Source organism: Hippopotamus amphibius, chromosome 1 (assembly GCF_030028045.1).
Source record: "Hippopotamus amphibius kiboko isolate mHipAmp2 chromosome 1, mHipAmp2.hap2, whole genome shotgun sequence".
NCBI classification, from domain to species: domain Eukaryota; kingdom Metazoa; phylum Chordata; class Mammalia; order Artiodactyla; family Hippopotamidae; genus Hippopotamus; species Hippopotamus amphibius.
This window is the reverse complement of record NC_080186.1, coordinates 6,575,868-6,598,147: the sequence shown is the minus strand read 5'-3', so window position 1 is coordinate 6,598,147 and position 22,280 is coordinate 6,575,868. Positions and strand designations below refer to the sequence as shown.

Sequence of the window (22,280 nt, the reverse complement as noted above, 5' to 3'; positions counted from 1 at the left end):
CGTACATGTACATGTATCCATTCTCCCCCAAACTCCCCTCCCATCCAGGCTGCCATGTAACATTGAGCAGGGTTCCCTGTGCTATACAGTAGGTCCTTGTTGGTTATCCATTTTATTTTATTTTACTTTATGTTATAAATTTATGTATTTATTGGCTGCACTGGGTCTTCGTTGCTGCGCATGGGCTTTCTCTAGTTGTGGAGAGTGGGGGTTACTCTTCACTGCGGTGCACAGGCTTCTCATTGCGGTGGCTTCTCTCGTTGCAGAGCATGGGCTCTAGGTGCACAGGCTTCAGTAGTTGTGGTTGATGGCCTCTAAAGCACAGGCTCAGTAGTTGTGACACATGGGCTTAGTCGCTCTGCGGCATGTGGGATCTTCCCAGACCAGGGATTGAACCCATGTCCCCTGCATTGACAGGCAGATTCTTAATCACTGTGCCACCAGGGAAGTCCTGGTTACCCATTTTATTTTTGTTTTTTTGGCACACGGGCTTAGTTGCTCCGTGGCATGTGGGATCTTCCTGGAGCAGGGATCGAACCTGTGCCCCCTGCATTGGCAGGCAGATTCTTAACCACTGTGCCACCAGGGAAGTCCTGGTTACCCATTTTAAATAACAGTATGTACATGTCAATCTCAAACTCCCTAACTATCCCTTTCCCCTAGCCTCCCCACCCCCGACCCCTGTAACCATAAGTTCATTCCCTAAGTCTGTGAGTCTGTTTCTATTTTGTAAATAAGTCCATTTGTACCATTTCTTTTTAGATTCTGCATGTAAGCAATATCATATTTGTAATAGAGATAATTCTGAGATGAGCACCTCTGTTCAATACTTTATTGACTTATTTAATACTAAGTGTAAGTAGCAATAATTAAGTTGTATCTCTTTTAAAGTATTTAGTTTGCTCTTTCCCCCATAAGGACAATTAGTCCAAATTCGTAGGAGGAAACACAGTGGAGAGATGACACAGGAGCCGCAAAAAGGATTCAGGCAATCAGGCCCGCCTGGGTTCCCGAGACACCTCATTTCTAGGGACCCAGGGCAGATAATGTCTTTCTTCTCCTTGGTTCAACCAGAGAGTTTCTGGTTTGAGGCTTGATGGAGGCAAAGACAAAACTCATGCTGAGTGTGAATCCTTATCTTATCAACACGTCCAAGGAAAATATTCTCCTGGGGAAAGTGAGCAGGGTCCAGAGACTGAAAGGGTAATACAGCCTCACAGGCCCCAGGTGGTCAACACAGAGCAGGACCCAGGTGTCACTTGGGAGGCAGAGTGCACTTGTTCCTCCGCCGAACAAAGATGGAGAAAAAAGAGGCAGGGACTCCTCTGCCCACCCCACCAGGGGAGGGGGTAAGTGCCAAGTCTAGGAAACTGTCACTGTCACTGTCCCTTTGCCACCAGGTGAGGAGACAGACTATGGGCGGAGAGGAAGTCCCCTGAAATGCTTTTAGCAAGGAAAGGACAACACTGCCCCTGCTTTTCCTGGAGAGCCACCCGCCCCAGGAGAGCAGTGAGGGGAAGCAGCTTCCCCAAACATCCTCTCTCAGACACAAGAGAGGAGGGGTTGGGTCCACCTCTAGGGAAGTGTGGGAGATCCCCGTCCCCATCCTGTTCCCCCAGCCTCTGAAGTTGCCCGAATCCTGCTTTTCTCTGCCTGGCTGTTTTGCTGGCTGCACAGGGCTGAGGCTGTGGGCAGTCAGGCAGTGGCTGGTGGGGGTGGGGGTCAGAGGTGCAGCTGAAGGGCAAGCAGAGGGGCGGGGGTGGGGGTGGGGAAATGGTCCAGGGCCGTGGCTCTGCACCAGCTGGCTGCTTGGAGCCCTGGGTCAAGCAGCAACAGCCCCTGTCCCAGTTCTGCTGCCCTCCTGAGACTTTGGCCCTGTGGCCAGTTCCCAGGAGCTACCCTGTGGCCAGTTCCCAGGTAGCCATGGAAACGTGATGGCCTTGGTTTTCCGCAGGGCCTGCCCTGGAGTGACAGGCAAGCCATGCCTCTGTTCGTGGCTCCCTCTATCTAGAAAACTCCCCCAGATGCTCACAGGCACATCTCGTCCACTCAGGTCTCAGCTTAAAGGCACCTCCTCAGAGAGCTCCCTCCTCTGCCCCCCATTGGCTCCTATCCCATTACCTGTTTTACTGCCCTCATAGCATTATCGTTATTTGAAGTCTCATATTTGTTTGTGTTTTTATTTTGTTTCATTTGGCCTTCCCTCACTAGAATGCAAGCTCCGCAAGGGCAGAGTCCGCTGGACCTTTTTCCTGAATCTTCCCCCACTTCATCCAGGGCCAGGCCCAGAGGAGATGCGCAGACATCTCTTTAAGGAGGGGGATGCGTCCGAGGAACAGGAAATGATGGCATCCACTCCCCACCGGCCTCGGTCCGCCTTCCCCACTCCCCCGGGCAAGGCCTGGGGTCCCCCACCCCCCACTTGCGGCCCAGCCTCTGGCCCACGCTGGTGCTGGCCATGCTGAGCAGACTTTGGCTCGGCGTTCCAGTACGGCTACAACATCGCCGTGGTTATCATGCCACACAAGGTGGGCACGAGGTGGGCGGGAGGCGACTGCCATCTTGCTCTGTGGAGGCCGCCATCTTTCTTCCAGAAGCCACCGGCGTTTTTCCGGAAGAGGAAATCTTCCTCTAGTCCTCCCTGGAGGCTGGCCTCTGGAGACCAGGGCATGAGTAGAGCTGTGGGCTGTCTCCCCTGCCCCCATGTCATCCGTTCCAGGCCCATTGGGAAGGGGCTGGGAGGGGATGGGCTTGGATTCCCTGCCCAGTCGCTTTGGGCCTTAGCCCCACTGCCTTTCCCCTGGGAAGGCCACTTGCAAATGACAAAGAGAATGGGGTCAAGGACTAAACCCTTTAGGGGTTGGGACTGGGGTGAGGGGAAGCAGAGGAAAAAGAGTGTCCTCAAGGCCTGTGAGTTAGGAAGGAGGGACAGGCCCTGATGTCGAGTCAGGATGAAGGCTGAGAGTTGACCACTGGCTTTGACCGCATGGAGGGCACGAGTGACCTTGACAAGAGCAGCTGAGTTGAGAGCTGGAGACAAAAGCTTGATTGGAGTGGATTCAGGGAGAATGGGTGGGGTGGAGGAGAGACGGCTTTTTGAAGGAGTTTTGCTGCACAAGGGAACAAGAAAATGAAGCTTAGTGGAAGGAGAGAGATGACAGGGTTGTGTTAGGGTTTTACAGGGCAAGAGTCATGTCTGCATCCTGATGAGAAGGATGCAATAAAGAAAGATGGCCCAGAAATCCCCTGGCGGTCCAGTGGTTAGGACTTGGCACTTCCGCTGCAGAGGGCCCAGGTTCAATCCCTGGTTGGGAGCTAATATTCCACAAGCCATGCAGTTTGGCAAAAAAGAGAGAGAGAGAGAGAGAAAGAAAGGAAGAAAGGAAAAGAAGGAAAGAAAAGAAAAAGAAAGAAAAGGAAAGAAAAGAAAAGAAAAGAAAAGAAAAGAAAAGGAAAGAAAAGGAAAAGAAAAAAAAGAAAAGAGAAGAAAAGAGTGATGCAGGACTGATAGGGAACAGTTACAGGGAGAAGGTCCCTGGAAGGGCAAGGACAGGACCCAGTGCCTGTTCCCATTTATTTGGGTGTATGAGTCCTGCTCAACTTTAAAAAATCACTGTGATTACTTTATAGCTGCACTTTATTCTGCTTTATAGGAGGTACTGCAGTAGTTGCTCCTGGCTTATATTAATATACTTATTATTACCATTGAAGGAACGTTTTTTTCTTAGTCGAGCAACGTACCATCACTATATCACAGTGAATGCTCATGAATTCTCTATTAGATACATATCATTTCTATAATCGAGGAGGAAACTAAGGCTTCTAGAGGTAGAACTTGCCCAAAGTCACACAATTAGTAGCAATATTTCTTATGTTGCCTCTTGCACAGTAAGGCTATACAAAATGAAATTTTTTTTTTTTGGCTGCACTGCCTGGCATGTGGGATCTTAGTTCCCCAACAGGGATCAAATCTGGGCCCCCTGCCTTAGAATCTTGGAGTCCTAACTTCTGCACCACCAGGGAATTCCCAACAGTGAGGGTTTTGGGGTTTTTTGTTTATTTTTATTTTATTTTTGATATTAAAATATGCTTTATTCTCAAGAACAATACAGGAAAGGAAAAACAATAGGCCAAACTCAGTAATGAACATTAAGGGAAAAAAAATCTAAGTATTAGTAACTAAATTCAACAATAATTTTTTTTTTTTTTTTTTGGCTGCAATGAGTCTTTTCTGCGGCACACAGGCTTTCTCTAGTTGTGGAGACTGAAGACTACTCTTGTTGCGGAGCACAGGCTCTATGTGCGTCGGCTTCAGTGGTTGTGGCACACGGGCTTAGTTGCTCCGAGGCATGTGGGATCTTCCCAGACCAGGGCTTGAACCCGTGTCCCCTGCATTGGCAGGTGGATTCTTAACCACTGCACCAAGTTTAGTGTACCCCAGGAATGCAAGAAAAGTTTGACACTGTCATTGTGATATACAACATTAAGCGATGAAAAAAGTCATATTTGATTACCTCAAAAAAGCAGAAAAAAAAAGCTTGTGATATGTGATCCAACACTCATGATTAAAAACTCTTCAGCCATGTAGGAACAGTTAACGTGAAAGAATGACATTTTTGCATTTTGATTTAAAATAAGTCTGCTAGATTCATTTCTTGTGCTTGCATAAAAATTTTTGCAGGAAATGCTATTTTTGAATGATGCTTTTTAATAATTTTAGAATATAATGAGGAGATGTGTGATTCTAATGAACTGCTTTAGTGTAGTTAAATATTAAAAGATAAGGTAGGTCATAATCAGAAGGTTAGTTAGTACAAAGGTAGTGAACAAATCCTACTTCTTTTTTTTTTTAGCTCTTTATTGGAATATACCTGCTTTACACTGTTGTGCCAATTTCTGCTGTACAACAAAGTGAATCAGCTGTATTTATACATATATCACCATATTGCTTCCCTCCCGCGACTCCTTCACACCTTCCCTATCCCACCCCTCTAGGTCGTCACCCATCATCGAGTTGATCTCCCTGAGTTATGCAGCAGCCTCCCACTAGCCATCAATTCTACATTTGGTAGTGTATATATGTCAGTGCTGCTCTCTCACTTCGTCCCAGCTTCCCCTTCATCCTCCCTCCCCGTGTCCTCAAGTCTGTTCTCTACATCTGCATCTTTATTCTTGCCCTGCCACTGGGTTCATCAGTACCATTTTTTTTTTTAGATTCCATATATATGCATCAGCATACAGTATTTGTTTTTCTCTTTCTGGCTTACTTCACTCTGTACGACAGACTCTAGGTCTATCCACCTCACTACAAATAACCATTTCATTCCTTTTTATGATTGAGTAATATTCCATTTTATATGTCCCACATCTTCTTTATCCATTCATCTACCAACAGTGAATTTTTAACAGCGTTTTGTGCATTCTGGTTCCTCATCTCACCCCATCATACGGTAGGCTTTTTTTTTTTTAATCTCCAGGTAACAACAGAGAGTCAATTGCGTCCTGGTAGAAACATCCTTCAGGACAATGACCAGAGGCAGCTGAGAACATTACCTCTTGGTCTCCCATGAGGTGCACTGTTTTGGCTGTGGATGGGGCAGTGTCTTCCAGGTCTTGAAGCCCTTTTATAACGAAACCTACTTCAAGTGACACGGAGCCTTCGTGGACGAGAAGGTCATGCTGCTGCTGCGGTCCTGCACCGTGTCCATGCACCCTCTGGGTGGCTTGGTGGGGTCCCTGGTTGTTGGCCTGCTGGTTGACAAATGTGGCAGGTAAAGAGGAGGGGTGCTGCTCTCACCCAAAACTCAGCTTAGTAAACCACACTGTCTCTTGGCGATTGTGCATGTGGTGGGGGAGTCGTGTGACCTTGAAAATCAGAAGGTCTAAAGTCCACTTTGCCATAGACATCCTGACCCTAAAGCAAGTCCTTGAATTTCTTGGGATTTCTCCCCCATCGTCAGCTGCATGGGAACAGCAGCCCCTCCGTGGTCCGCCCAGGGGAGGGGGATCAGCCTCTGACAGCAAAGTCTGGAGGGTGCTCAGCAGGGGGGCCTTGTCAGCACTTCTAGCAGGTGTTCAATACATGCTTGTTGATTGGGTGTAATTCAAGGCCAGGTGACCTGGGGCTCTACGTTGTAACAGCTACAGCCTCATCCGTGTTGTTCTGAGGTTTGGGGTTCACACCGAGTCACTCCACGTGCCCCTGGCTCGAGTCTTGTTTGAGAAAGAAGAATAGTGCTTGTACTTTGCTTGGTTTGCATGGACTCACTAGTCTTTACGCCTAAGCCCAGTTGCTGCAAAGATGTGACTCTGCAGATAAGGAGGGATGCCCAGATCAAGGTTCCCAGGAAGAAAGGAAGTGAGGCAAGGTCTCAGGGTGAGGCCCTGCAGAATTCCATTTGGCCGGATCCCATTCTTTGGAATTCACAGTTACACGTGGACTGGAGGTGCCATGGCTGGCAGTCTGTAGGGAGGAGTGGGGAGTCCTCTCAAGAAAGCAGGCTCTTTAAGAACCATACCAATTCATGCATAAAAGAAAATATTGGGAAATTCCTTGGCGGTTCAGTGGTTAGAACTCCGAGCTCTCATTGCCAAAGGCCGAGGTTCAATCCCTGGTTGGGGATCTAAGATCCCACCAGATGCCAGGCGCAGCCAAAACAAACAAACAAACAAACAAACAACAAAGAAAATATTGGCAATTGAAAATTATTTACTGAAGCAGAACTCATAGAACCTCTTTTTATGGATACCTGATTAACAATTAATTTGTCATTCGTTGTCTACTTGAATGCAGGAGACATTCACTATATTGCAATTACGTCATAATCCAAGCTTTTTTTGTAATTCAGACTGTGCTTTTCTCAGCTACACCAAGAGTGACTGGGCTGTTCTAGAAGCTTGGCCCCCACCTCCTTGTCTGAACCCAGAGTCACAGAACTTGGGACCTCAGAAGTGGTTTCACCATCGCCCTCATTTTGCAGATGAGGACCCGGAGCCCAGCCGGTGTGGTGGAGCTGGCCTTGTCCTGGTGGGGCCGGGACAAGCCCTGAGCTAAGCTAAGGCTTCCTGGTCATCAGGGCTGGCTGATCCTCTGCTCTGAGTTTTGGCTCAGAGGACAGCTCTCTCAGCGCTCCGCCCACCCCAGGAAGAGAAAAGTGGCCTGAGAAAACCAGTCTGTGTATCTGGTGAGTCCTCAGTGTTGCCCAGCAGGGGACTTTTGTAGAACTCTTATGGCTATCCCCCCCAGGAAGGGTTTCTGTTTAGAGATACCCCCTCCCTCACTCCTGGCATCAGAGCCCGACCCCCCTGGCTGAGGCACCTGTGTCAGTCAGGGTCCTGATGGTCCTCAAAGATGGGCAGTGTGTGGAGAAATCACCAAGGCTGGTGCAGCCAGCAGCCACCCGACAGTTGGGGCGCCGTCCTCCTTCCTGATCCACTGCTGTTTTCTCTTTTGGCAAAACCCAAGCCACATGTGGGGGTGAGGGGGCAAAGGAGCCACTGATGCAGGTCAGCATGGGGCGCAGAACACGGTCTGGTAGGTAAGGATGCATCCTGGCGGAGAGAAGGAGGGGGCATCCAGCGTAGTGCTATTTTTCAGACACTCCCCCCACTTCATAGACTCATGGTTTGTCAGCCTGAGGAGGAATCTTAGAGATCATCTAATCCAACTCTGCCTCCTGCCTGTTGGGGGGCTCCCCTGTTCAACATTCCTGACAACCTTCATCCATTCTAGTCTCTGCTTGAATACCACCAGTGATGGGAAGCTCGCTACCTACAGAGGCATCCCATTCCTCTCTCCCTCCCTGCTATTTTCAGTCAGCCCCAACGGTTAGCATCCTCCCACTCCTCACCCCACCCCCACTGACCCCAGACCTCCCTTCCTGGCACCTCTGCCCACTTGTCCTTGCATTCTGTGCTTCCCAGCCATCGGCCTTTCTCAGGCACATTCCCGGCCCTTCTATAATGGCCGCCCTGGAGAACAGGAGTTGGTGTTGGGAGAGCTTCTGCCACCTCAGCCCCCCTGCCCTCTGGGCTCTGCTGTCCTTGCAGAAAGGGAACCCTGCTGATCAACAATGTCTTCGCCATCATCCCCGCCATCCTGATGGGACTCAGCAAAGCGGCCAAAGCTTTCGAGCTGATCACCCTTTCTCGAGGGGTGCTGGGAGTCTGTGCAGGTACCTACAGGGATGGCTGAAGCCCCAAGCCCGTGCTCAGGGTCACCGATCGGGGAAGGGTCTTCATCAGACACACCCAGCACCATCGGCCAAGGCTGGAAGCAGGGGCGGCAAGGGGCTTCCTGGCTCTGAATGGCTCTTTCCCTTTGGGGGCATCCCCTTGCCTCCACCCCCAGACTCTCGCAGACCTCATGCTCTCTCTTCCCTTCCCCTTATTTAAAAAAATCTATCAGCGGAGGATCTTTAAAAACATACTTTTACCTTGAAGTATAAACTGATAAGGCTTCACAAGGTATCTTCCAAGGAGGATGTACAGTTCGCACTGGGGATGAGGGGCTACAAACAAAAGGAATACAGAATTGGGGCCTCGGTCAGCAAGGGAGTGAGGTTTCTTAACCATGGTGGTTTCTTCTGTTTAAAAGAAAAGAAAAGCAAGTAACCTGTGCTTCAGAAAAATCAGAAAATAATCCCAAGCCAAAGATTTGTCTTTAAGTCTCACATCCCAGGGACACAGTCCTCACCTGTAACAAGTGGCCCCAGCTCTGCAGCTAGGAAGGAGAGGGTACCCTGCCACGTGTCCTGGGAGTCTGAATGCAAGCTCAACAGTCCACGTGGCAAATTTCCATCTCCATGGAGGGGAGGCGGGGTGGTGGTGGTGGGAGGGCTGCCTGTAAGTGGCAGCTGACACCACAGAGAAGCTCGGGGACTGTGAGATGAATTAAATCTCAAGCTCCCAGCCCTGGCGGTTGAGACTGTTTCTTTTCTCCTGCCCTGGTTTTTGTTTCCCCCCATCCAGATATCTTCTACAGCGCCCTTCCCATGTACCTGGGAGAGTTAGCTCCCAAGAACCTTAGGGGAGCTCTAGGAACAATAACAGAGGTTTCTGTCATTGTGGGAACCTTCCTGGCACAGATCTTCAGTCTGCAAGCCATCCTGGGTAACCTTACAGGTACCCAAGCCTCACCGAGGTCTGGGGGGAAAGAGGGAGCATGGAGACCACGTGGGGGCCTCAGGCGCAGGGTCCGGTCACTGTTCGGCTGTGCCCATGTGTCTGGTGGATCTAGTCAGATGAGGCCAAGAAGGGCCCTTCAGGTTGGGCAATGCATGGCTTTGATGGACACGGGTGCCCTTGACGAGGGCAGTTTTGGCGAGTGATGGAGACAAACTGGGAGGAGGAGATCGGAGACTAGAGGCACACATGACACTTGGGAGTTTTGCTGTAAAGGATGGAGAGAAGTTGGTGGGGGGAGCTGGAAGGGGAAGCAGGCTGGAGAGAAGGGTTTTGTTTTTTTTTCTCTTTTTTTCAGCTGGGAAAAAAAAGCAATGTACTTGGCTGCTGTAGGAATGGTCCTGCCGTGAGGGTAATCGATGCAGAAGGGGGCAGGCATGCAGCCACGGTCACTGTCACATGGGTGGATGTGGCACTTCTAGACGTTTTCTTCTGGTTGCTTCTACTTTCCAAGTGAAAGGTGGCCAGGCCATTGCCTGAGAGCCGGTGGCCTGGGGAGGCGGGAGGGAAGCTTTAGGACAGAGGAGAGAGGGGGAAGTGGCCATCTGGGGGAAGGGGTGCGAGAATGGCCCCGAGAGTGTGGCTGGAACGCAGGTCAGCATCAAAGGCCCTCAAGAACACGGTGGGGTTTGTTTCTGGTTTTTTTTCATAAACATTTTCAAATTATCTAAATTCCACAGGAATTCCTTAATAGGTGGTTTTATGTCTTTGTATTCCCCCCAGTACCTTGAAGAGACTCAGGACGCAGTCGTGCTCAGTAACAGGTCATTAGTTTTAACGATTCCCAAACCGCCCCAGTGCAGCTGAAGGGGAAGCCACGCAGGGCCCGCCGTGTACTGATGCCCTGTGCGTGCTACATCTCACCCCTCACGGCTCTTTAGGGGGCACTTTATCACCATCATCACCATCATCATCTTTATTTTACTGATGAGAAAACGGAGGCTTAGAGAAGTGAAACGATGCTTCCAGTTCCCATCAAAGCTAGCGAGGCTTCGTTGAATCTCATTGCTGCCTCCTTAACCCAGATCTTCCAGAAGGAGCTCTCACAGCCACAGCGCTGGCTGCAGCCCCCTCCCCGACCCCAGCCTCTAGCAAGGCAGAGATTATGCCATTTTCAGACATAAAGTTAGGAACAAGCCATGGGTTCATTTTTCCTAGGGCTCACACTTTTAAATCATATGCTGTTTCTAAGAAGAGAAATACTCTTCCTGCAGAATGAGTTAACAACAGATCTTTTAAAAATTATCATTATTTTCTCCATTTTTAAATGTGGAACCCCTTTGTGGGTGGCTTCTGGGCAGCCACATCTTGGCAAGGACTAGGTCCCTGCTGCCCCTGGCTCTCACCGAGGGCTAGAACCACATGGGGGAGCGCGTTTGTAAGAGGAGAGAGTCAGGACACAGTCAGGACATGGGGAGGGTCGGCTGGAGGGCACCCAGAGCCCCCAGGGAGTCCCCAGCCAGTCAGTCTCAAGTTCTCAGTGTCGGTTCCTTCCAGGCTGGCCTGTGCTCTTGGCACTCACGGGGGTCCCCACACTGTTTCAGCTCCTCTCTCTGCCCGTCTTCCCTGAGAGCCTGAGGTACACCTTGATTCAAAAAAGAGATGAAGAAACAGCTCAGCAAGGTACTGGAGATACAGGCTGCTCCGTCAAGACCCTCCCACCCCATTCACTTCCCAGCTGCTGCCCATGCCCGCCAAACATTCCTCCCTCGTGCCCAAAGCAGAGGACGGGCAGGGGACAGGGTGGGGAGATGCCCTCCAAGACGCAGGCGCCAGTGAGATGGGGCAGAGGTGCCGTTGGTGCTGGGGAGTCCAGGACAGCTCTGGGGTGTGGTCCAGCAGAGAACACGGTCCAGGTCAGAGCTGGCATCAAGGCTGTCAGGTGTTGACCGTTGCAGGCTTGCCCAGGGTGGGGGTCGGGGTGTGGCTGTGACTGGGGACACCGTCACAGTGTTGGGGACCTCGCTGGGGTCCAGTGAGCATCCTGCCCAGGGAAAACGGGGAGCCTGTGGCTGGGATGGGCCAAGCTCCAGGGGAGCTGTCCCCCCTGCGTTTCCCTAAGCCTCGGGTCAGGTGCTGTCAGCAACAAGAGGGGTCCGCTCTGCTCCGCGCAGCTCTGAGGAAACTGAGAGGCTGTACAGACGTGGAAGATGAGGTGGAAGAAACGCACGTCGAGGACCAGCCGAGAGGGCCGAGGGCTGTCCGTCTGTGCTCAGCCTCTTCACATTTCGGCCTGTCCGCTGGCAGCTGGTCTCCTTCGTCGTGCTCATGGCCAGCCAGCAGCTCTCAGGGGTCAACACGGCAGGGGTGGTTCTTTTGCTACAATTGTATCTATGATGGTGTGGGCAGAGGGTGGAGATCTGTGAAACCAGGGCTGGGGGATGCTTCCAGAAACATGGGAGACTGGATAGGTAACCCAGATGGTGCTCAAGGAAAGTGTCAGGAAGAGGTGGCATCAGGCCCTCAGGGACTCATGGATGCACACGGGAGTGGTACCCAGCCCAGGCAGGGGCCACGGCATGTGGTGGCTTTCGGAAGTGCTGCATCGCCCACATCCTTGGGGCTGGGCCAGGAGAGAAGCTGAGCTTGGGGTTGCCAAGGACTGGAATGAGAGGTGAGGGGTTATTCTGTGGGGCCTGAGATCTCAGACTAACAAAGCGACAGAGGGGAACATCTCAGGGTCCCATGTTACAGACGCAGAGCTCAAGGCCCTGTGAGGGGAAGAGCTATAACCTGGGCTCTGGCAGAGCTGGCCTCCATCCCAGGTCTCAAGTCTCCAGGTCACAGCTCTTTTCTCCCACCTACTGCCTCCTTCCTGTCCAAGGGTCCCCTAGGCTTTCAGGACTGTGTGTTTGTAGAGTCAGGAAAGTTGTCAATGGCCTGGGCCTTCGGGCCTCTCCTCACAGCCCCTGTGCTTTTGTTTTAGGTCAGCTACGTGTGGACGTGATCTACGCATCGGCTGGCATGGAGGCAGCCCACGCCCAGTGTGTAACAGTGGGTGCCAGCGTGGTCAACATCTGATGCCCGTCATCTCGGTGAGCCCCCTGGAAGCGTCCTTCCATTTGGGCATCTCTGAGCCAGTGCCCCACAGGCAGACAAGAGCCCCCTCCAGAGTCCACTGAGAGGTGCTGATGGCACTGGTCCTGGGTCACTGGAGGGACGCAGACTTTCAAATGTGCCCATACTTACTACTTGCATGACCTTGACCAGGCCACTGAAACACCTTCAAATTCAAGTTTCTTCCTTTGTACAATGGTTACGACGATTGCAATACCCAGTATACCGATGTAGGTGTTATTTACTGTTGGCATAAAACTATTATTTCAGAGTTTTGTATTTAAAATCTGAACCACTTATGCCTATATGAATCAACAGAGGTGAGCTCATGTACAAGGTCAAGTGACCACGATGGTCCTTTCTCTAGAACTTTCCCAACTTAGCTCAGTATTATTTTGGTTCCTGTTTCTTGAGTTGCCTTGGAACTTAAAGGTGTTTTAGAAAATTATTTGTTACTAATCTGTACTTTCCCCAGAGCCGGTTTAAGCCCCAACCTACTTTCAGAGGATTTAGCAGGGTGGGGAGGGCCACGTGATGGAAAAGAGCCGGAAATGGGAGCAGCTGGGAGGCCCCTAGGCCCAATTCTCCACTTTCCTGGAGTCTGCGCACCCCTTCCTCCCGCGGATTCCTTTAGCCCCTCCTGCTTCCTCTAGGGCAGGGTCCACCCTCTGTCCTCCGAGCCCTCCTCTTCTAGGCTACATCGTCGCACCTAGGACCCTCTTCCCCATCGTCCTACCTGGAGAAACCCAAGCCAGAACGACAGGGGCGCCTCCCTCTCTCTCCCTGAGGAGCAGCGTCTGGGTACTAAGCATAGAAGGAAACGCTGGTCTCACCTCTAACTAGTGTATCCAGTCCCGGGATTGCCGTTTGGCTCCTGCTGGGCCCTTACCGAGTGGCAGTGATAATCCCGCTCTGTAGGGCCGCTGGGAGGACAGAGGCAACATGAGTACCATGACCCTACAGGGCCTGGCATGGAGTGATGGTGCGGCCTGGATGATGGCGCTGCTGTGGTTGCTGCTGCGGGGGGTGGGGTGGGATGAAAAGGCATTAGAACCGCAAGGAAGGAAGGCATGGCCCGAGCCTGGGATATGTAGAAGGTACAGGCTGCGCAGGAGGTGGTGTCCAGGCCTTGGAAAGGGAAGTGTGGGGGAGGGAGAGGGGCCCTCGTGATGTGAGGCCAGGTCCTGGGCGGCATGGATGTGAACTGAAGCAGCAGGTAATGGGAAGAGGCTATTTTAAAATGTAAGTGTTATTATTATTGGGGGGGGGGGTGAGATGATTGCCACTGAAAAGACAGTGTTGCTCACCGTTCCGGAGAGAGAGGGGGCACACAGGGCCACATGGAGAAGCACTGGGGGGGGGGGGGGGGAACGTGGGGAAGAGCCTTTCTCGTGGTTTCCGTGGGAAGGAACAGGCAAGGCAGGGCAAGCAGGTTTAGGGCTGTCTGGTTTGAAGGATCTCAAGGGGTTCCAGGGCATCCGTGCTGGGCCGGTCCTGGTTGTCTGGTGCGTGCCCTGTAGGGCAGCGGGACACTGGCGGGGAGGGGTGGGGGTGGGGAGGGGCGGGGTGGGGGTGGGGAGAGCCTGATGGCGCAGGGGGTGGGGGTGGGGAGCTCTCTGGGTTGGTTTCACGTGAAAGGCGCGCACACGGCTGAGAAACTGGCTAACGCTGGGAGGGGCAGTCCCTCCAGCGTCAGCAAGGCCCCCAGATGTCAAAGCATCAAACGCAGAAACTAGAAAACTAGTTATTACGGCGCGGTGGGGGGGAGCCGAGATAGGGCTCTGAGATGCCTGAGCCAGGGAAGGGCAGCGGTGCAGCGTGTGCTGCACGATCATCACGTTCACTACGCTCACGTCGGGATAAGGGCCTAAGCTCCACCGAGCGGGCGGCAGGGCAAGACGGCACTTCAGGAGAGGCTGAAGAGGGAGCGGGGGCCCAGGCCCGAGAATTCCACCCTCTCCCCACGCCCCCACCCCCTGCGCCGCGGCTCCCCACCGCCCTCCCTTCCCCTCCCCGCGGGCACCGCGGAGCGGCTGGGGCGGCGGCGCCTCCTGCTGGTCGGCTGCGGCACCTGCGGCTCGGCCTGCCTCCCGCGGACGCGCCCTCGACGGGATGGGAGGTGGGGGGACGGGGGACAAGCGGGGGGTGGGAGGTCCCTGTAACTGAACCCGCACCGCTGGACCCGGGGGTCTCAAACTCCACGTGTCAAACTCCACGCCCCCTTCGTGAGCGACGTACTGCCCGGTCCTGAAGCAGAATTCGTGGGTGACTTCAATTACCTACCTATGCACGTGCAAGGAAATAATTAAATCGAATACCCTAACCATAAAGTAAAAAGAAGCGAGACGTTACATAAAACGTATTTCAATATGCAAATATTTAAGCGCCCGGCACTAGAAGGTGCCCAGCACCCGTGATGTGGAGTAAAGCAAGGAGACGGAAGATCAGACGTCATTCAGTTCAACAAGCAGAAGAAAGTGAGAACAGAGGTCAGCGTGGACGGCCAACGACACTAGTGTAAGGATTAGTGATGACCGGGGACCAAACGTATGTGTATGTGGTAAGACAGAGAGGAAGATCCCTTAACTGAAGCAGGAACACCGCGCACAGGCCAATCGGAAGGTTAGGATGGAGGACGTGGTTCGTGACAGGTGAGGTTGGTCTGGTTCATAAGTGCGCTGCGGAAATAACCCCCAGCGTATAAAATGGGGCAGAGCTCTCATCTTGAAATCCTAACATGGGTCAACATGTATGTCAGTCTGTGCTATTAAAAATGTCTTGGAGCCCAGGTCAGGAAGAAGTAAGAAAAGAAACAGAGGCTATGGAGTAAACTGGAAATAGCAGCAGAGTAAGATTAAAACACAAAGACCACCCAAACAAGAAATGTATCACTTTAACTTGTGATTTTCTTAGTGTCTATTTGTTATCTGTGTTCTACAAAAATTTTGAAAATGCTTAGGATGGCCATAGTATGAAATATTCGGAAAACAGCCAGCATTTTGTATATCCTCTACTGTTTCTGCCCTGTTGTTGCTTTTGCAGTAACTGCGCCTTTACAATTAAAACTGTACACAGATGGGGACTTCCTTGGTGGTCCAATGGTTGGGATGTCAGGCTTCCACTGCAGGGGGTGCAGGTTTGGTCCCAGGTCGCGGAACCGAGATCCCACATGCTGCATGGCATGGCCAAAACAAACAAACAAACAATACACAGATGGAGTGAGTTAGTTTTCTTGGGTCTCTGCCATATATACACATTATTAAACTTTTATTTTCTTCTGGTTTTTTTTTTAAAAAAAACTATATACAGATCTTCTTTGACTTACAATGGGATTATGTCCCCAATAAACCCATCATAAGTTGAAAATATTGTAAATCAAAAATACACTTAATACATCTAACCTGCTCAATATCATCCCTTAGCCTTGCCTACATTTAATGGGGTCAGAAAACTTATATTTGTCTGGCAAAATCATTTAACACAAAGTGTATTTTATAATGAAGTGTTGACTACCTCGTGTAAGGTATGGAGTACTGTCCAGAAAGTGAAAAACAGAGTGATTGTTACTGACCCTCGTGATCACGTGGCTGACTGGGAGCTGCCCCGCATCACGAGAGAGGATCCTACTGCCTGTCGATAGCCAAGGAAAAGACCAAAATTCAAAATACAGTTTTAGTGAATGTGTATCACTTTCACACCATCGTAAAGTTGAAAAATTGTAAGTCGGACCTTCTTAAATCAGGGGACCGTCTGTAGTTGAAAACGCAATCATATGTGAGGGTGAGAATATGCGGAGAGATTATTCTTGTAATTCGGAGACAATGTCTTCATTCTTTGCCTTTTTTGCCAAGCTGTCCTCTCCGTCATGGCCCCCTCCTTAATTCCTGGGTGAGCACAAGGACCTGCAGGTGGATGAAGCTGGTTGTGTTCAGGGAACAGCAAGGCGGGCGGGGGGGGGGGGGGGGGGGGGAGCCGCGGAGGGGGGGGCGCAAGAGGGGGCTGTGGAGGAACAGGCGAGGTGGAGGGTGATGATGCCGCTGACGAGGAAATCCTCTTTCAGTTTAATCAAAGTTTCCTTTTTAAAGACCTTATTTTCTCATTTGAAAACCAATCTAAGTTCTTAGAACATTTAGGGACTTCAGACAAGCGAAAAGAAGTACATAAAACTGGACATTGTCTACAGAGATAGTTGCCGGTTGCCTTTTGGAAACCTCAGTGGCATCCCCGGCAATTGTTTTGCTCTCACTCTCCTTCCAACCCATTGGCCAGTCCTATAGGCTCTGCCTGAAAACACATCCAGCAGCTGCCCAGGTGACACGAGGCCAAGGATAGCCCCTCCAGCTGCAGCCAACTTCTCTTTGGCTTCGAGTATTGACATGGAGCCCACCCTGCCTGCCTGCTTGAACCAGAGCTTGTCACGCCTCTGCTAGCAGCCCACCTGGCTCTTCATCCCCAAGTCACCCATTCCAGGAGGCTGCCCCTTCCCCCCACCCTGCCCCACATCTCTCACCTTGCCACTCAGAGGCAACAACTTCATTGAAGGAGCCATTCCTGGCCCACCTCCACCACCAGCCCTGCACCAACCCCATCTTTACAGCATTTTTTCGTAACTGTAGTGAAACACTTACCTGCATAGTTTGGTTGAAGTCTGTTCACCCTGAGTTTATGCCATCCGTTGCCCTGGTTGTGGGGAGCAGAGATGGGGTTCTTCCAGCTCTCCTGGTCTGGTGGCTTCTAGAAGGATTCTGTCAGATAGTGCAGAATCTGGGTCCCAGCTCCATCCTTGCTGATCATCTAAGGTGGGCCATTGTTTGACCCCTAAGGGACCCGGTGTCCTCTTGGTCTGTGTTCAGGCTTTCAGTGCTTCTGACTCTACATTTGTAGGATTGAAACAATAGTATCCTCACTCAGAGGGGTGCCGAGAAGATTCGGTGGGTTAAGGTTTGCGAAGGGCAGAGAATAAATACGTGATCACATTCCTCCTGTTACATTCTCTTGATCAGGTGCAGCTCCTGAAGGCCCCTGTCGACTAGGATGCTAGGTGTCATTCCTGGTCCCATCTTCCCTCTCTTGCTCTCAGAGCCCTGGAGGCCCATGCAGGTGCTCAGAAATCCAGGTGTGGCTCCTTCCTGTGGCAGGAAGGTGGGGCCCGCAGTTGGGCTCGTCTGCAGGTGGAGCTCTTGACCTCAAGCTCTCAGAGGTCCCAGGTCCGGGCGTCTCAGGCACAGACAGCCCTGCCTCTTGTCACTGAGCATGTCTTACCTTGGCATCATCTGCGTCTTCACCTACGTCGCGGGACAGTCCAGCGGGTCCAGTGAGCACCTGCAGGGCCAGCACATAGGAAGCGCCCGGATGTGCTGAGTGAATGGACGCCCTCGGTGGGTGATTCCCGTCATGTTCTCTCCACCCTCCCCCTGTTCCTACATGAGCCCCACCCACACTGGGATTCTCAGTTCAGTTTGCTTGTCTCTTGAAAGGTCATTCCAGCTCACGTTCTTTCATTCAACATTTACTAAGTGCCAACCAGTGCCACGGCCAGGCTGCCCCCCCCCCCCCCAATCTCCTGTGGCTTCCGGAGATGCCCAGCTTCAGGTCCAGTGCCCAAGAAGGAGAAGAGCTTCTGCAAAGAGGGAGCTCTTATCAGCCAGACCCCACTGGGGGCCCATCAGTTCACATTCAAACCCTCTACATGTTCACTTTAGCCTTGAAGCCCACAGCCCCCTCCCTCCTCCCCCCCCCTTCCCCCCAGGCTCAATTGTCTTTGGTCCCCTGGCCTCCAGCTACAGTCCTATGTTGCTTTATCTCCATGTCCATGTGCTGGCAGCCTTGGGCCTTCATCCCCACCTTCCTCAGGGGCACCCTCCAGACTCCAGGCTCTCCCTGCCCTGTGTGTCCTCCTGAGGATCAAATGCATTCTCACTGTCTGGGGAAAGACCCCTCTGACTTAAGACTAGAATATTCCCTGCAGAATCTTGGTTTTGAAACAGCTGTCCATAAACCAAATTACAGGTATTGATGCACTGAACACACAGGGATGGAACAAACACCTGCTTCATCTGTGCTGCGCCAGGCACCGGGGATGCAGCTGTGAACCAGAGCCACATGGTCGTGTTGAAGGCTATTTAAGTGGGATTTTTGGCAGGAAGCCTTCCCGGCACACCCACAATGTGGAGGCAGGAGGGCCTGGTGGGATCATTGCTGGTGTTTGTGTCAGGAGACCTGGGTTCTGGGCCTTCCGCCCCTTACTGTCCATGCGTTCCCTGAAGCAAGCCACTGTGCTCCTCCGGGCCTCGGGCCCCTCCTGGAAGATGAGTCATCAGCTGTGCGGGCAGATACCAGATACCGGATCAGATCACGGACTGATATGACATGTGAGCCGGCTCCTAAAGGGCTGCGTGGCCGCCTGGCCCGGGGGGGGGGGGGCAGGAGGGAGGAGGGCATGGTGGGCGGCGTGGATAACTTCCCTCACCTCTGCCCCCTTTGGGGCGCGAAGCCCTGAGGAAGGGGCCCCCTCCTCACTAGATTGTAGGAGTTTCCCATTTGACGTCCCAAGGGCAGCTCATTCCGAGGCTCCGAGTTCCTCCCCATCTCCAAGAGTTGGAAATTAACTGGGGAGAGAGAGACAGAATCTTATTCTTTTTATAAAGAGTATAGATAATATGTTAATATATAAAGCCATAGATAGACGTAGATACAACATACATGTTGTATTAAAATTGCATGAGGGATAGTGATTAAGGGGAGAAAATGGCCTTAGGCATTTCAGACAAATCTCCTCAAGGAAAAAAAGGTTGAGAAACTGCCCCAAGGCAAGGAGCTTGCCATTCCCCAGACCTGCCACAGGGGGCAGCACTTCCCAGGCACAAGCGCTCACTAAGCTCGGCTCCCCCGGCTCCCCCTGCCCCGACGGCGAATATAAAAATGACACCGACATGGGGTAGAGTGGCCTTGGTGTGACCTTGAGGCCCTCAGAGGCTCAGCTCAAAGTTCAGCTTTGGGTGCACCCTGGGGGGGGGGCGGGGGCGGGGGAAGCAGCTGGCTGGGAGGGGAGATGTGAGCTTCCTCCCTCGGCCATCCCTCCGGAACAGACTGTGCCCCTCGAGGGCCCTCCGCGCCCCTCTCCGCTCTGCTGGTCCTGTGCTCTCTGCCCCGAGGTCCCGTCCCCTCCGTGGTGAGGACCGAGAGCGTCCTGCAGTGCTCGCGGCCGGGCACCTTTGTTGGTGGACGGGGCTGTGCATTGGCTCACCATCCTCATCGTGGGCTTCGTGTTCCCATCCATTCAGGTGAGCGGGGACGTGCGGTGGAGAGCACGGGGTGGGGGAGGGGCGGCCCCTTGCCCCCACTCCCCGCTCCATCTTGTCCCCCACGCAGGCAGCAGTGCTCCAGGAAATAGGCAGGGATCCCCCTTCTACTAAGAACATCTGCTAATTCGACGAGGTCCATGAAATACACATGGTACCACACCAGCCAAACTAACTGCGCCAGTTTCCCACTTCCTGAAGGGAGGTCCCGCACTCAGACCATGAACGTAATTACGGAGGGGCTCGGGTGGGCAGAGTGCAAAGCAAGCTAGAGCCAGGGTGAGGGAGCAAGTCCCCGGCCTCCACCTGCTTCCTCTCTTTCTGAAGGTGTGCAGTCAAGTCTAGACATTCTGTCCCTGTCGTTAAAAGGCTGAGTCCTTTCCGATGTGAGGGCAGGACCCAATATTCTAGCTATTCCACTCCTCTGGGAGTAAAGTAGAACTGGCCGCTGGGAAATTCCTGTGTGACTCACAAAGGCCTCACCCAGAGCGGTCCGTGGCATTTCTTTCTTCCTCCGTCCCCCCTGTTTTCTTGTCTCTTGGCCTAGGAGATCATTGGTGCCTACAGTTTCATCATCTTTGCAGGAATCTGCCTCCTCACTGCTATTTACATCTACATGGTCATTCCCGAGACCAAGGGCTGAACATTTATGGAGATAAATAGAAGTTTTGCCAAGAGAAACAGAGTGGAGCTTCCAGAGAAGAAAGAAGAAATCACAGATGCTGGGCCTCACGTACCATCTCTGCCTGCCAGGGAGACTTCATTTTTTTAGGGGCTCCACACGTCCCCCAGGCGCCGTGTTCAAGGCTTCCTTCTCTGAGGAAGGGACTCCCTGCCCCGGATCTCGAGGGAGGATAACCCCTGCAAGATTTCTGTGCCCACAGTGGCAACTGGAAGACTTTGGAAAGTTTGGTCCCTGATTTAGTTGAGAAGCAAGTAGCTTCCAACGCTAACCCTGGGAGGAATGACCTGGGAGGAGTGACCTAGGAGGACGGGCAGGTACCTGAGTATCGATTGGCAAGAGTAGATTCTCCGATTCTACATCAGCATCAAAACGCAAATGATGGATGGACACACATTTTTTTAAATAAATTTATTTATTTATTTATTGGCTGTGTTGAGTCTCTGTTGCTGCATACAGGCTTTGTCTAGTTGGGGCGAGCAAGGGCTACTCTTCGTTGTGGTGCGCGGGCTCCTCATTGCCGTGGCTTCTCTTGTTCCAAAGCATGGGCTCTAGGCGCGTGAGCTTCAGTAACTGGGGCACACGGGCTCAATAGTTGTGGCTCACGGGCTCTAAAGTGCAGGCTCAGTAGTTGTGGCGCTTGGGCTTAGTTGCTCCACAGCATGTGAGATCTTCCTGGAGCAGGGATCGAGCCCGTGTCCCCTGCATTGGCAGGTGGATTCTTAACCATTGCACCATGTAGGAAGTCCCGACAGACTTTTTTAAAGTAAAATTTTTCAAGTTCAGCATTTGATGTGGAGGCTGAATCCTGATCAAAGTTAGAGAATTGAAGAACTAGAAGCCAAAGGCTCTGGATTCCTTTGCCTTCCTGGGGTGGCTTCCTCTCTCCCGGTGGCTGTGGGTTGCACAGCTAACCCTGGTCAGTGTTTACAGATTGCAGGAGTCGCTCACTCGCATTTCTGATGATTGAGGGTTGACGCTGGCATGATCTGGGCTTCCTCATACCTTGGTAGTTGGATTCCTGCGTGCGGGGGAAGGAGAGAGAGAAACAAAATTGTATACACACTCACACCCCTAGCTTTGGGCATCACATAGATAAAATCAGTTCTGCCACATTCTGTTCTTTAGAAACCAGTCACTAATTCCAGCCCACACTGAGGGTGGGTGGAATCAGACTGCAACTTTTACACAGAGGCATGTCAAAAAATGTGCAGAAATCATTTAAAACCATCTTAGGATCTTTTTTGGGCCCCAGCATTTTTGCCTATTCTGGTCCTTCATAGAGTAAGTTAATCTTGTTTAGCTTCAGTTTCTGCATCTCTGTGTTAAGGCTGATCATTTTTTTTTTAAGAAAACTTTTTTTTTTTTTGGCTGTGTTGGGTCTCTGTTGCTGTGTATGGGCTTTCTCTAGTTGCAGTGAGTGGGGCTATTCTTCATTGTGGTGTGGGCTTCTCACTGTGGTGGCCTCTCTTGTTGTGGAGCACAGGCTTCAGTAGTTGCAGCACGTGGGCTCAGTAGTTGTGGCTTGCAGGCTCTAGAGCGTAGGCTCAGTAGTTGTGGTGCACGGGCTTAGTTGCTCTGTGGCATGTGGGATCTTCCTGGGCCAGGGCTCGAACCCACGTCCCCTGCATTGGCAGGTGGATTCTTAACCACTGTGCCACCAGGGAAGTCCCAAGGCTGATCATTCTTGCCTCATATAAACCAGGTGGAAATGCTTGGTAAGTTAAGAAGCATTCTACAAATGTCAGGAGTTATTTTATGATTATTATTATAACCTATCTGATAGCTGACCGCCCCCCCAGCACGCTCATCCCAGAGCTCCACCCCCCAGGCCTCATTCTCTTTACAAGGATGTGTTCAGTGCCCTGTGGCAGTGACCAAATCTTCAGGAGGTTCAAGGTGTGGCCGCCACAGGTCCTGTGTCTCATCCAGCCCAGGTATTTCATGCAGGAATTCCAGGAGCTCACCAGAATTCTTCCCCAGAATGGGGATTCCTCCCTCCTACATAACATACCCCATCTAGAGGTCTTCTCCACCAGCCTTTCCCATGAGCCACA

The 22,280-nt window shown here is 51.9% G+C and overlaps 1 protein-coding gene across 1 annotated transcript; it reads left to right on the top strand.

Moving 5' to 3' along the window:
• The first annotated feature begins 1,934 nt into the window (after window positions 1–1,934).
• On the top strand, window positions 1,935–20,602 carry SLC2A7 (solute carrier family 2 member 7). The gene is given in 17 exon segments (XM_057730509.1): window positions 1,935–1,974; window positions 2,278–2,394; window positions 2,470–2,528; window positions 5,611–5,771; window positions 8,050–8,174; window positions 8,971–9,123; window positions 10,681–10,806; window positions 11,298–11,357; window positions 11,360–11,490; window positions 12,115–12,202; window positions 12,935–13,041; window positions 13,159–13,266; window positions 14,133–14,359; window positions 17,463–17,554; window positions 19,395–19,444; window positions 19,446–19,523; window positions 20,089–20,602. Coding segments are annotated over 17 exon segments (1,947 nt in total). The 3' UTR covers window positions 20,314–20,602.
• Window positions 20,603–22,280: the final 1,678 nt, after the last annotated feature.